The sequence below is a fragment of the Diadema antillarum genome, unplaced genomic scaffold, assembly GCF_040938485.1.
Source record: "Diadema antillarum isolate AM-2024a unplaced genomic scaffold, OU_Dant_1.0 seq00001808_RagTag, whole genome shotgun sequence".
NCBI lineage: Eukaryota > Metazoa > Echinodermata > Echinoidea > Diadematoida > Diadematidae > Diadema > Diadema antillarum.
The window spans coordinates 499027-515495 of record NW_027272483.1 but is presented as its reverse complement, the minus strand read 5'-3'; the positions used below and the strand labels follow the sequence as shown (position 1 = coordinate 515495).

General features: G+C 39.6%; 1 protein-coding gene across 1 annotated transcript in view; it reads right to left on the bottom strand.

The window, feature by feature from the left end:
* Positions 1-16469, bottom strand: part of LOC139712458 (uncharacterized) — a 150034-nt gene that overhangs the window by 59769 nt on the left and 73796 nt on the right. Inside the window, 4 exon segments of the mRNA XM_071624275.1 lie at positions 11607-11686; positions 13812-13994; positions 14791-15124; positions 15564-15845. Of these exon segments, the coding sequence (XP_071480376.1) occupies positions 11607-11686; positions 13812-13994; positions 14791-15124; positions 15564-15845 (879 nt within the window).

The window sequence follows — 16469 nt, the reverse complement described above, 5'->3', positions numbered from 1 at the left end:
AAAAAAACACGAAAATGTCCACGCAAATATTGCGTGTGTCATACATATTATTTCAGCTCAAAATTTCCCTAGAATACAGCATGTATTTGCTCTATTTTTCGTTTCCTTTTATATTTTCTTTTAACGGTATTCATCGGACATCGGCAAAATATGGAAGTCGCAAAATGCGAGACTTGTCTCGGTACTCACTTGCTATTGTTTTGCCTTTCAATCGTGGTACATGTGTCATGCATATCGTACTCATGAGTGTACAGTACGATCTTTGCTGTCATGATAGCAGAGGGTCTCGCATATTGACGCATGTCAGACTGGAAGGTTCATTACGGAAAATAAGAAAAACATCAACAAGTGTAGCAGAGGGATGATACGGCAAGACGTGCGGTGCGTACGGTAGTACACTCATGCACTACCAGTAACGTGTGTCTCTTGTACCATGCTTGTATGCACAGTGCTAGCCTTTTGCAAAAGGCAGCTCGCTATAATTTCAGCACACGCACACAGAGAGCAATGGACTTGCACACACAGCGCGCAACGGGCAAGCGCGCTTTGATCCGATCGCTGTGTGCACGCGAGTCCATTGCAAAAGCCTCTCTGTAGCTGCTGCCTATGCCAAAGGCTTGCTAGCTAGCTAGCTACAGTGTAGCTATGCTATCCTAGCTGGCCTCGTGAAATGAAGAGCAAACGAACGACATGGATATGCATGCATGCTTCACACATCGTTCATATTTGCGGTGACATAGTGTCGATCCTATGGCCATATTGATACTAGTACATTGATAAGTTTTACGGTATCGGTAATTTAGTAATGATACCTGTACATCGCGTATTCCAGCTACTAGGTTGGCTGTTGGTAGCTTGGTAGACTGACATCGGTAGCATACAGCAGTGCTGTTACAGCTGTTGTCTATGGCCAGATTGATACATCGTTACTGCACAAGGCCGATGTAAGTTTATCTCGTACTTGCAGCTTTTGTGTGTGTCCAGATTGAAAGATCGCTAATTTATCCGTAAGTTTTAGTGATTGCTTACCTTCCAAACGTCGATGGGCATACATGGCCCCAAGTTGGCTTATTAAATTGGGTGTACATGACGGATTTTTTTCCGTGATTCGACTGTACCCGTGTATACGACGCACCCCCGATTTTCAACATTTTCCGACGAAAAAATAGTGCGTCTTATACACGGAACTTTACGGTAACTTAAAATTCAAAATTTGCACAGTATAATTGCCTCCTTTAACACAAATGCACTGTACGTCCTCTCCCAAGGTAAGAAATAGCTTCATGTGGAACTCAATCTGATTCTTGAAGGGGATAATATACTACAACTGTAATTATACAATCTCTGATTCTGTTGCCATGGTTCTTGATCACAAATCCAACCACTCAATAAGTGGCAAATTGTCTTACAAGTCCCAATCAAAACATATCTGGCATATATACATGTAACACAATGCATACATGTATAAGTATAATTGTATGGTATATGCACATAAAATGTCAGGTATCAATGTACATGGTCAAGCTCTAGGATTAGTATTGCCATGGAGCAGATTTTTCCAACATTGGTGGTGCAAATTATAGTGACCTACTGCAGAAAAAAAATGAAGAAATGAGTAGAATAGTACGATCTTGGAGCTCTAGAAGATAACCATATCTTTCTATACCTCAGAGTCAATATTTTATGTTTTGAAATGCCTTCATTCCACTCAGAATCTTTGGACAGATTTATTTCTCTGAGAACACTGCATAAAAGTCACAACATTTGAATCCTATACCAACTAGATATTCTCCATGTTCACTGAATTGATGTTAGAATTAATTTAAGCTGCACATATCTTTAATAAATGGTTTGATAATCTTTGGGGTTTGATAATCTTTGGGGGTCAATGACTCAAATGATTTTATTGGTGGAAATGAATGGAAATGAATAATGAATATATCCATGATCATCTATTAGTGTACATATAAATGTAATGACTGTGTCCTCATTGGGTAAGACCAAATACATGGAGCTCCTTAAAAGATTATCATAATCACCCCAAACCTGATTAAATATAATTTTCTATGAGTTCATGAATTGTAGAACTAAAATTCAGACAAACCAAATGCATGTTCAACAAATTGGATGTCAGCCTCATTAAAAGGATTATTTATGACTTGGGATACATTTGTACATAAAATGCAATTCTGCTTTTTATACAACTAAGTTTCTGTCCATCTCTCTCATCTCTCTCTCTCTCTCTCTCTCTCTCTCTCTCTTTCTATCTATCTATCTATAATATCTATCTTTCTACCTATCAATATCTCTCTCTCTGGATTATTTTAATCGCAAATTATCTTTATCTACACTGTACTATCCCAAAATGGTTTAATAAGAGGTATACCTATCATAAAATGTGGGCAGAGAGTCATGAGGCAACCCACCTTACTCTACAATGATAACATTGCAATCACAACAGAATGCTTACCACTCAAAAAACAAAAGTGCTTTATGAATAATCCACTTAAAATTCCCACGGATGTAGAGTAAACGGCACACACTGAAATACAACTGCAGCTGGAAAAGAAGCTTCCCCCCTTTTGTGTACAGCTCTGGTCAGTAATCCAAGATAATCTCCAATCGAGGGAAAACTTCAAGTCCTGATCATTCGGTACGAAGAACCTTGGCTTCTTATGCTTAATCACAACCGATTTCACACATGTGACTTTTGCCCCCAATATATGAAGAGCACAAATCCACTCGCGGTATCCTACTTCGAAGAAACACAGATATGTGTTCGGCTTGAAATAGTCAATGTGGCAAGAAAAATCCACGCACGGCAAGAAAATTGATCACCCCGTGTGTGCACAAGGGGAAAAAAAAAATTACTACGACTGTTCAATTTCAGTTTCTTCTCTTGCACACTTTCACATGGATAGAACAGACATACTACACACACACACACACACATGTGTACACATACACAGTCCGGAGGTATACACACGCAGTGGGGTGGGTTGTGTAGAAGACAGGCCCTCAAACACACAGGGCCTGCAGAGGTCCGTTTTAATAACAGGAAACGACACACACACTAGTGACTCCTTTCTCAGCTCGCCACACATTGTACACACTGTACAAGCTCTAACCAACCCACTCTCACTTTGTAACAGCCGGGGGCAGCATCCAGCCTGTGTTTTCAGTCTGTGCGGTTCTGTCCGGCATTATCACAGGGTATGCACGCATCATGCCTGGTTAACGGCATTTGTCATGAGGAAGGAAATATGTGCAAATTTGGCACGACAGACAAACTCGTGAGTCTGTTTCTCATTTTCCGATCACTATTAAAGGGGCAATACCATTTAATATCCCTAATACAATTCTTGGCAATACATTAAAAAAAAAAAGACAGTTTATATTGTAAACATATTTCTCTTCTTTAGTCAAGAAGGCATTGGCCTGCATATGATTAACACATCCTGGACCACGCTAGAATCCAAAGACTCTCAGTATACACACATACAAACTTGCAAATAATGGTACAAGCACACAGACACACTCAAGCACACAAACACACACAGACAGATAGACAGAGATTAGACAGATAGATAGATATCATATACTAACAGATTTGTAGATAGATACAGCTGTAGATAGATAGATAGATAGATAGACGGATAGATCTTATAGACATCACAGATGATATGTAACACAGATACTCATACAAACATTCACACAAACACACACATACACACACACACTCACTATTAAAGTCCTATAGTACAAGCACCCTCCGTGTGTACAAAGGGCCATGTGGTACAGGATGGCAGACAATTACTCCAAACAGCTGGCTCATTCATTCCTCATTCGAGAGGAAACTGCGTTCGTCAGCGACAACATAGCATGGTTTGGGCTTGGACCAGGGTCTTGTCAACCTGCCATTACATCCCCCTTCCCCTACTTTCATCTGTCTAGCCTTTCTTCCCTCTCTCCCCCCCCCTTTCCTATTAACCTTTTCCCAGTTCCACTTTCATTGTGACATCACATCACACAGCTTTTGACTGCAAGTGATGATGAACTTTATCCCTGTACATAGAAGTTCTGAATATAATATGAGCTTGTATTCTCAGATCAAAAACATTTTCAGGCTGGTTATTTTGATCCCTATTACTCACAGCTTAGAAGCATTCAAGCTGTTTTTGTTTCTGTTTTGATTTTTTTCATCTGCATATGTTAGCAAGGGGCTTTAAGACTATGGGGATATTGATATTGTCATCAATAGACTGGTTTGAAGAAGCTACAGTACTACTGAACTTTTCTCTCCCTCTCTCTCCTCTTCTCCTCCTTCTTCCTTTCCCCTTTTCCTTTTTTCCCTTTCCTCTTTCTCATCCTCATATCTACCCTCCTCATCCCCATATCATCCTCATCCTCACATATACCCTCCTCATCCTCATATCTATCCTCCTCATCCTCACATCTTCATCCTCATATCTACCCTCCTCATCCTCATATCTACCCTCCTCATCCTCATATCTATCCTCCTCATCCTCATATCTACCCTCCTCATCCTCATATCTACCCTCCTCATCCTCACATCTACCCTCCTCATCCTCATATCTACCCTCCTCATCCTCACATCTACCCTCCTCATCCTCATATCTACCCTCCTCATCCTCATATCTATTCTCCTCATCCTCACATCTACCCTCCTCATTCTCATATCTACCCTCCTCATCCTCATATCTATCCTCCTCATCCTCACATCTACCCTCCTCATCCTCATATCTACCCTCCTCATCCTCACATCTACCCTCCTCATCCTCATATCTACCCTCCTCATCCTCATATCTATCCTCCTCATCCTCACATCTGCCCTCCTCATCCTCATATCTATCCTCCTCATCCTTATATCTACCCTCCTCATCCTCATATCTATCCTCCTCATCCTCATATCTATCCTCCTCATCCTCATATCTACCCTCCTCATCCTCATATCTACCCTCCTCATCCTCATATCTACCCTCCTCATCCTCATATCTACCCTCCTCATCCTCATATCTACCCTCCTCATCCTCATATCTACCCTCCTCCTCCCCTCTCCTTCATCATCAAACTCATCATCCTCTTACACCAGAAAACGGGCAAATGATGCATACAGTATGTGACTAGCAACAGACAGTCAGCAAATGGTATCAACCAGGCACTCTGTGCCATACAAAGAAGAAGATGAAGGAGGAGGAGGAGGAGGAAAAGAAGAAGAAGAAGAAGAAGAAGAAGAAGAAGAAGAAGAAGAAGAAGAAGAAGAAGAAGAAGAAGAAGAAGAAGATGATGATGATGATGGTGATGATGATGATGAAGAAGAAGAAAAAGAATAACTTTCATCCTTCAGGCTCCTCTTTTTCCCTCCCCCTTCTCCATCTCCTCTCCCTTCTCCTTCTTCCTTTCATTTTCATCGCTAATTCTTCTCAATCTCTTCCTCTGGCCTCCTCATTTACTTGTAAAGATAGAATTACATTCAGGAATTACTGCTGCTTTTACTGTCTAGGCCGTCATGCTAAACTTTGTTCACCTAATATCCATACATATGAACAACCCTGCAGCTCAAAATACCGCGTTCAAATCTTCTTTGATATGCTGGCATTCTATCAAGGGAGATGTGCCTTGATTAAAATATTAAAGAAATTAAAAATTAAATCATTCAACTATGAAAATGCAGAAAAAAGAGTGGCATATTATACATCATCAAATCATTTTTGCTGGCTTCTTTCATCTTCACTTTTCCGATGGCCGCAGTTCCTTTCACGTCAGAAAGTCCCACTTTTGATTGACACGTCAGCGCCATTTGTAAACAGCATAAAAGGCATTCGATTCACTCCAGTTTCTGAATAGGAGGAAGGCACAATCAAGCACACAAATTGCTCCAGATACAACCTAAATTGACATTGTGGCAAAGGAGAGGTTTTCCAATCACTTTTTTTTTTTATTGAGCCGTTGACTTGTAATGGCTTTATAATGGCTCTGCATGTTTTGTGATTGGCACATTTATACCCTTTCTGATGCAAACTTGGCATAATAACTCATATCTTACCATCAGAGTTGTATACAAAAATGCATCATCTTGTATGGAGCTCACAAAGAGTCAAAACATATCTCCATGTATCACACACTATGGGTGACCAGTGCTACTACTGGTGTCAAGCTTTCTATTATAATAGCAACAATTGACAACTTTGTATTATCTCTCTCTATCTGTCTGTCTGTCTCTCTTTCTCTCCCTCTCTCTCTCTGTCTCTCCCATCCCCAACCCCCCCCCCCCCCCTTTCTACCAGAGTAACCTACAAGTATTACTCTGAAGAATTTGGAGAAGCATGTTAGGTAGATTAGTTTCAGGTCATTTTCTAGGTCAATTTGGGGTCAGTTCAGACCAGTTTGAGGTCAAAGGTACATCGCAAATCAGGAGGATACATAATTATATATTTAATTACCAGATCAACATGACAGCATGAGAGGCAAGCACAAAACAATGGTAAATTAACATTGCATAACTCTCCCTGGCCTATTGAGACAATATCCTTCAAGTGAACACAAAGATGTCTAGATTTTGGAAGAGTAAAATAATCATGATCTAATGATGATATAAAAGTTTTAGACGATCACGATAAGACTGTGATATAACTGATGCTGCATGATTTAGAGATGCATGGAATACCCCTGTGGTCTACGAACTACACTCTATGTGAAATAATAGGCAAGAGTAGGCACTTAATCAAATTCACAGAGCAGTTTGAAAGAAAAGGTGTAAAAAAAAAAAATCAGATGAAGTTTGTGTAAGTTAGCCAAGTTTGATGAGGGGAGTAACATTGAAAGCAGTAAAAGCCTGCTGGCTCATTCACAATGTACGGTGTGTCACAATGCACAGCTTCCTGTGTACGCTACACACATAGCGTCCCCTCGGCCACATCAAAGACTTTGTATATCCTGCCCCATAAAACAGAAAACTACAGTGCAGCATGGCTTACACACACCACGCAAACCTGCAGCTACCGACGACCGTGGCTAGAGGAAGTACCTCGTTGACTTCCTCTGCACGGCTCGACCTCTCGACCCCTGCCCGCCATTTGTTGTGACGGGAGATGCCAATTTGCAGAGCGTGGTTTAGTCACTGGGACGCTCATTAAGGGCAATTATTACCCCATCGTGACGGCGTCTTGGAACGGTCGTCATCGTCCCATTAAGAAAACAGCTTGACTGGTTCAGTCATCATGTTTCAGCAGCTTGTCACATCAATGGTTAATCATTCTAACACAGATCATGGCGTAATAGCTTCAACTTTCAAACTCTGTGAAGGGGGTGACATGCAAGCTGGCTTCCCATCATCTCCGGCCACAGACATCAAATTTAAAAGTTGTCATTGACCAACCCAACAACATGAAAAAGCTTCAGAGTTCCCAGCATTTCAAGAAAACAAAATTCCCTGATTTATCCCTGATTTTTCCCTGATGAAGTCTCAAAATTCCATGATAATTACTTCAAAGAGGCTACACTAAAAAAACACCATAGCCAGTCATCCAATGGATGTTGTTTTGATATGCAACAAAATATAACGATTCGATTTTGGGGCCAATCAAAATTCCCTGACTTTTCCCTGACTGGAAAAAAGTAAAATAATTTTCCCTGATTTCCCTGATGGGCTGGGAACCCTGAGCTCACTATATTTCAAAGAATCACACAGATTATGTACCAACCTCACACATTCTCATAATTTGACATATGCCCAGTATTCACATTTGTTTTGGTTGAAGGATAACTGTAACCATATATATCATATTTATCAGAATCCAACAGGGCACTTCAGTGATTGAGCAATCTGAGCAACTTCAATCATTCATATCAATACTGTATGTCTCGTACATAAGGAATGTACTACAAGGCAAGGGATAGCATTTGATATTAAAGTACCACACCTGTCTTTCCGTGTCTTTCATTTTCTACTTTCTTTTCTCCTAAAAGATATAATGCAAGCCTTAAGAGGCACATACAATAAGTTGAGCTTTTACAAGAGGCCCCTCACATTTCCCTTTCTGTTTTTTTTTTTTTTTAATAGAAATGAAGCCTTGAAAGAGGCCACTTCACAGGGACGGCTTATTGGCACAAGATCGGGGAGGGAGCTTCCTGACAAACAAATCCTGCACAGCTCCCTCGCTTGTTGTATCCCTGGGAAGAAAACATCAGAGTCACATGTGCATTCACACCCACCGGTTTACTTCGCCATTTAAAGTCTGACAACTCTCTCTCTTTCATCTGCTATCTACCTTTACCTTTACCAATGCATGCACTTGCTGCATCTCTCTTCTCAAATCTCTCTCTCTCTCTTTCTATTTACCTATCTATCTATCTATCTATCTATCTATCTATTTATCTATTTATCTATCTATCTACAGAAATATTTACCTATCTGCTGTATGTGTGGTACATATTCGCAACCTAGCAAACTATGCTATTTCATTTGTATCTGTATCTGTCTATCTACCTATCTATCTACAGAAATATGTCTACCTACGATGTACACGTGTATCTGCTGTATGAGTAGTAAATTTTGCACTAATTTCATTTTTCAAAAATCTGGAAGTTGACTAATACAAGCAAAGTTAAAGGGGATGGCTAGTAACCGATCAGTGGGAATCAGTGGGAATGCTGAGGGATGATTGTTCCAATCCTAGTGGGATTCATTTAAGAGTACATTATATATCTACTGTTGTGCGAAAATTATTTGCTTCAGAACGGTCTCATATTCAAGTAATGTGCAGATTAATGCCCCGTCACTGACCAGGGACGCTTACCTGGAAACATTAAACTGCACATTACTTGAATATGAGACCATTCTGAAGCAAATAATTTTCACACAAGAATAGATATATAATGTACTCTTAAATGAATCCCACAAGGATTGGAACAATCGTCCCTCAGCATTCCCACTGATCAGTTACTAGCCATCCCCTTTAACAATTCCTGAAAATGTTGCTTTCCTTAACACTAAATGTGATGAACTGTATACTGCCTCCAGGTGGAAATACTATTACTTTCTCCAGAAAAAGAATAATGCTAATTCCTCATTCGGTCACTGTGGTTCTCCATGGCTAATTCAACCACTCCTGAAATTGTGTTATGAAGTCTAAATTTGCAAAATTTTACTTGCAACAAAAAAACAATAATAACAATCAATAGTGTACACAGTATCTACCTGTTCTCTTCTTTCTATTTATCAATTACAAACTGTAATCTACACATCCATTCCTCAATCTACATTGTACATTATTCATCAATAAGGTATATCTTCCTATTTCTCTATCTATACACTTGTACCTATTAAACGACAAACTGTATATATCTATCTGCAGTGTATATCCATCTGTCTATTTAAAAGTATACAAATATATTCTGAGAGTATTTTATTCTACACCGTCGTTTTCACTTCAACAGGATCTGGATTTCAAACAAATTACAGAGAGTATGTTCAGAGATACACAAAACTTTTCCCTTTCATTTTAATTTCATTTTCTGCCTACATTTTTTTCCGGGGCACAAAAATTAATCTCTAAAACACAATTAGTTTCTTTTGCACGCAACTATGTTTGCGCCAGGAAGCTAATCACATCATCCAATGGATTTGATTTTCAATTTGATTTTCAGTTCGATTTGGTAGGAAAAGTAAAAATCTTGGCATGAGCTGGAAAAAGAAAACAACACAGATCACTCTGTAGTAGCATTAACAGTTTTCAGGATTTTTTTTTTCCTGAAGTTGACTCTAAGTACAACATGACACCAAAGCCTCCATGTCAAGGTACACTGTATGAGGAGACAACTTGCTTATCACAATATCCTCATTTTCTTATCTTTTTTCTCTTTTTTTTTACAACATCTCCATCTTGATTAAAGCATAAAAGGATTTCTATATTGATGCAGCAACTCATTAATATTAACATGCTAAACCTGAACATTAAAAAATGGTATCTCCTGCTAAGAATTACAATGGCATATGATTTTGAGATCATCAGTCAATTAGATAAGTGGGCCCAACAATAGAAACAATGGACAACTTCAAAAACTGGCATTTCAAGCTAAATCCACATGGATTTGGGGAAACCTGGAGTTATAATTGGCACACACCCTTCATCATATGTCTCACACATCCTGTGGTTTTAAATTTGATCACAGAGAGGTTTAAACGGAGACAATGACCACAGTTCATTCACTCCAACTCTCATCAATGTGATGTCTACCAGCAAAAATGTCAAAAATTGCCTATTCTGCTAGATAAAGATCAAATGCACACTTGCATATCTAACAGGCAGAGATGGGGCATTGATCTCAAAGATAAGACGATTCAATCTAACATCACTTTGCATTAATCTTCTTGACATTAATGTCATAATAACATTTTTTTTCTCCCATTGTATCACTATATCTAGTATGCCATGACATTCCACAGCACAGCATCTGGCAAACTTCACTACAGTAATACTGTACATCCTTGGACATAGCTGCCAGCACTAACTCTTTCTCTGCCTCTGTGTAAACCTTCTGTGTGCCATATTTTTCTGAGACCGCAATGCATGAGCACTTCTGGAAAACATTTCATTTTCCAGAGCCACGTAACTTTTTATAGAAGTGTTTATGCCGAAATGCAGTACAGCATAATTGTGGAGGAAAGTCAACACTTTGCTGTAATGCAAGAATTTAATACAAAGCTATCACTAATTTTCTCCCAAATGTCCAGTATTCAAAACACATTGGTTTGTGTGTGGTTGTGCTGTTGGCCAAAATGTGTGAAGTTGGCAAGCTGTCATCTGAGTCAGCCATGGACATGGCACGCATAGAGGTACATTGTAACACATGAAAGTCAGTGACATTCTACAGAGCGATCAAGGAGATACTTTTGTGCTGCATAGGTGTACATGTACATCTAAATGGACAAAGTAAATTTCAAAACCAGAGAGGCTTTCATATCTCCTTCTCAGGACATCAAGTGATCTTAATTGATTGAGTGAGTGGGTCTCCTACAGCATCTGTGAGACTTTGTAGCTCTGTTTTGACTTTGCACCTAGTGGGGAGACACAAAGTGCATGTGCCAGGCAAAATGTATATTGCAGGCATTGAGTTCTGAATCAACAAAAGGCGCAACTACGGTACTCAGGCAACTCATTCAGGAAACAATAAAAGAAACAGATAAAGAAATAGACTATGCAGGAGGAAGACTTCATGAAGTTTGTCTTTTCTTCCAAAAAAAATAGCATCTTCCTTTCCTTAGTTCCTTCCTTTCTACCTACCTACCTTTCTATCTACCTATTCCTTTCTATCTACCTACTATCTTTTTATCAATATCCTTCTGTTTTATCACTCCCCCCCCCCCTCTCTCTCTCTCTCAATCTCTCCATGTGTATTGTCTTTCTTTCATGTGACCAAACAGAAACAAAACAATTGTGTCTTAATTTATGTCTTAATGTCTCTTCGATTTGTGCAAAAATCCTAGTTCACACTCATCCCAGATGAGAGCATTTCAAATGATTCCAGAATATGAAAATCTCATGCGAAGACTTTGTGAAGAAGTAAACGTAATCAAAACGTACCTGATTATTCTCCTCACTGAGGGCGCCCTTCTCTTCTTTCCACTTGTCCTCACGTTCCCTCATCCGCTGGTCCAATTCACCTACACCACAAAATGAATGGAAGAATAAACAAGGAAAAGTAGAAATTACGCGGTGCGTAAAATATGTCCCCGCCGGAAGTAGCATTTAGTATCAAAATGTACTATATAGGTCAAAAGATCAAGGTCAAAGGTCAAAGAAGTCAAAGGTCAACATTCTGTGTAGAAGTTTTGAAGCCCTCACCTAGTGCCATCACATAAAGCAAACGGAATCGAAATCCGGTTAGAAATGGCGAAGGAGTAGCATTTTGTAGCCAATGTACAATATAGGTAAAAAATCAAGGTCAAAGGTCAAAGAAGTCAAAGGTCAAAATTCTATGTAGAAGTTTTGAAGCCCTCACCTAGTGCCATCACATAAAGCAAACGGAATCGAAATCGGGTTAGAAATGGCGAAGAAGTAGCATTTTGTAGCAAAATGTACAATACAGGTCAAAAATCAAGGTCAAAGGTCAAAGAAGTCAAAGGTCAAAATTCTGTGTAGAAGTTTTGAAGCCCTAACCTAGTGCCATCACATAAAGCAAACGGAATCGAAATCGGGTTAGAAATGGCGAAGGAGTAGCATTTTGTAGCAAAATTTACAATATAGGTCAAAGGTCAAGGTCAAAGGTCACGACTGAAATTCTGTGTAGAAGTTTCAAAGCTCCCATGTAGTGCTATCATATAAAGCAAACAGAATCAAAATTGGCTCATAAATGACAGAGAAGTAGCAAATTGAAGATTTTGATCACACACGGACGCACACACGGACGCACGGACGGACGGACGGACGGACGGACGGACGGACACACGGACACACACACGTACGGAGCCCGTTTCATAGTCCCCTGCTCGAACTCGTTCGGCGGGGACAAAAATCCATTACCATAGGAACATGTATTCTAAAAACCACTTGACATACATTCTGTAACTCATAATTGTTTGAAACATGGTGTAATGCAGTGATATCTACTTCAAATTCATTTCAAATCCTGTGGTACCTTCTTGAAAATAATCTACAATACAGGCAGCAACATTCTACACAGCAATCAACTTGCATTTTCAGGTAACATTACCAACCACACATGGAATTCTGCTATCTGTTTTCTTTTTTAGTGTTATGCAAGTACTGCACATCTATCATAATCTGATTACCAGCCTGTACCAGTAACACAACGCTTCAAGTTAATCTAGTTTCTGTGCTTTCATGGGGCTCACCTCACACTGCAAAGGCCTACCCAAAGTCAAACCACATCTTTAGATTTGAAATTAAACTGACCACTGAGGAAAGACACAGGAAGGTTTGACTATTCACCACCATTTGAAACTGTGATACGGCAAAATTTCAGTGTACCTACAGTTGTTTTTAACCCTGTCACACAGACTACATTAAAATGGACCTCCACAAGATAACCTTTTTTACTGAGTGACATACAATGTACACAGTACCGTGTGTCCCCCCCAAAAAAATTACAACGGTACCTTCCGCAACGATAACTTTAGAAATAGTGAATCAATCCAAACACAATTTCAGGGTATGAAACTATAACTCATTGCCCACATCTTACAGAAAACCCCATGTAATTTGCTTGAGTGGTCAAAGTGAAATGAGGATTTTTGTAGAGCATGTCAGGAATCCCTTTCCTCCATGTTCTGTCTATTGTGTTTGCACAATAATATCCAAGTGCTAAACTTGGCAGAATCAAACTCATGACATGCTATACAACAATCCACATTTCTCTGTGACCGCTTAACCAATTTGAATGGGCTTTTAAGCAAATCAGAGCTAAGATGTTATATTTTAAGACACTGAAGTAGCATTTGGCGGTTTACTCATATTGGGTGTTATCAATGCAAAAACCTGATTGTAATTTTTGGGGGGGACATACTGCAGAAACAGAAACTTTTGCATGCATGAAACTTTCATGAATTTCACAAGGAGCCAAGATTCGCATAAGCAAAATGCTGGTGAAAGTCTTTGTCTTCACAATCCAGTACATGTAGTATATGCGTAATTTTTTCACAGTTGGCAATTCTCAAAAATTTAATGCTACAAAAAAGACCGTCGGTTCCAACTTGCCAAAGTTTCATGCTGCGAATGTTTCTGGTTTTACAGTATATCAGAGTGAAATGCAATTGATATCAATTTTACCTTTTTCGAGCTCAATGCTCTGGTTCATCTGCTCTCGGAGCTCATTGAGGGTGTCCTCCGTTTTCTGCTGGAAGTCCTTCAGGCCCCTGGTGTGCTCAGCTGCCATCAGCTCCAGGGCTCTCTGGTGGTTCTCCTCCATCGCTTTCTTCGCCTCCTCGAAGGCCGACTGGAGCTCTTCAATGTCTGTGGGGAATAACATTATTCTCCTTATTATCACCTCAGTATATAAAACGGCATACTGCCCTCTATAGATTTTGGTTGTACAGTTGTCAGGAAAGATTTTACAAAACCAGCAGCTAATTTTATATTCCCAAAGAAATTTTATTCACTTATCAACATTCAGGTACAGATGGATGTCACGTCATATGATAGACAAAACAGATAATATAATTTGACAGGCAGCTACAAACAGGCTACATAATATGAATACGATTCCAGTTGATATTGGATGCAGAGCCTTTAGTTTTTTTCAGACAGCTATTCATCTACTTTCTTTACTTGCTTTAAAAAAATGACAAAACTGGCAAAAAATTGAATGATTTCTTTTTCTTTCTGGCAGAAAATATAAAGTACTTTGCATGCAAAAAAATCAAAAGAACACATTGTAACACTTTAGGTTTTCTGCAGCACCAAGTACAAAAGTACTTCCAGTAATTTGAGTTTGCTTCTGTAACATAATTTCCTGTATTAATAATATTCCTAAATAAATCTTTGTGTAACATCGCATTCCCAAAACATATGTGCAATGTGAAATGTTTAAAGCAGCAGCTACTTGCAAGCAGTTAACTGTAATTTTATACAAATTTGATGAAAATCAGACATGAGACATATGAGGGAACTTTTTATGTTTCTATTATACAGGAATACTAATGACATCAAAGACAAAGTTCACTGTTTCAATAATACGGTGACAATAAACACATCAGTTTACCGATTAAAAAAGGACAATATTCCAGCTTCAGGCAGGCACAAGAGGTACCTTTATGTTTCTGGGCCTCAAATTGGTCGGTGAGGTCGATGATCTCTTTGCGATGCGCCTCCTCCAGCTCCGCCTTGGCCGTCTCCAGGTCTGCCTCTTGGGTGGCGCCCACGGCAGCCAGCTGCTCGTCATGATCCTCCCGGAGACGGGCCATCTTCATCTCGTGGGTCTGGCGTAGGCCGTTCATCTCGTCCTCATGCTGGGCAGCCATCTCCTTCAGTGCGGTCTCGAGCTCCAACACCTTTTTGGTGTGGTCCCCCTCGAGGTTTTCTCGGATGGAGGTGTTGGATTTCTCCAGTTCTCTCTTGAACTGCTCTTCCATCTCTGCTGTCACCTGGAAATGTGGACAAGATCAGACATTAAACCCTTTGTGTGCCCAGGCTCTTAGCTTAAACTTACCAATCTTATTCATCAGCATTAACAAATCCATCGAAAATATGTTCACAAAATGCATTATGCAACAAGTGAAATATCACATTAAAAGATTTCTTTCTTTTTTTTCTATTTGATGATGACCTTATTCTAAAAACTTTGAAAATTGTGTTCACCGGTTTTTGCATTCAATCTCTTCATATGTCTTTGTGACCAAAATTACTGTGGAAAGACAACAGTGTAGAGTATAGTTTTCTATGTTTCACTATTTAATTTTTTGTTCAAAGCCCGTGAGACTTTAACAAACTCATCTGTTTGTATTGACTTTGTTTTTACAAAAGTTATTAAACTTGAACTGGAGTGGAGTTCCCCTTCGAGGACGAATGATGTCATCCACTCACCCTTTTGACATGTTCTTCGTGTTCCTCATTCAGCCTTGCCTTAAGCGCCTCCTTCTCCCTCTCGTGTGCCTCGAGGAGATCCTTCATCTTGTTCTCCACCTCCTCCACGCCCCTCCTCTCCTCCATCATCTTCTCCTCCAGCCGTTCCCTCTCCTCGTCCGTCATCTTCATCAGGTCCAGGCGGAGCTGGTCCAGCTCCAGGGCGTGGCCTTTCCTCAGTTCCTCCAGCTCCGCCTCCTTGGCGCTGTTCAGTGAGCTGCGCAGCTCGTCCAGAACTTCAGCCTGCAAATGCAAAATGGAAGACAAGGACCTTTTGGCATTTTGGCTTCCCAATACAATTCCTTTCAACTACTGTATATGATGCTTATTTCACAAGGTCTTTATTTTCATGGATTTCATGACTCTGGTGCTATTCATGAGTGAAATAAGAGCATGTGAAAATTTAAACTCTGATAATGACATGACTGTGACATGCACCCATACACTTCTCCATTCAGCACTGTACTCCATGATCGCAAATTTTACCAATTGCCAATTTAATTTAACCAATTAATCAATTGCTCCAGTACTAATCAGCTCACAGCTTTTTCCATGTAATGCCAATGCACTATAAAGTCTGACACTCACTTAAGAGTGTTTCACACATAAAACAAATGTATTTGAAAGTAAAAAAATAAATAAATAAATAAAGTATTTGACCATAAGAGGTATTTATAGGGTGAGAAGCTGACAAAATTTCAAGTCCTATCTGTTCATCTATTCACTTAAAGTATTTTGTACATTCTCAATAGGATAAAACAAGCAATTGCTGCAATGGGGTAAGCTGAAGACAGGAAGTGAGTCTAACATCGTACTCCAGCACAGCTGATGATGTACTGGACATGATCACTTCATTACAAGGGACAA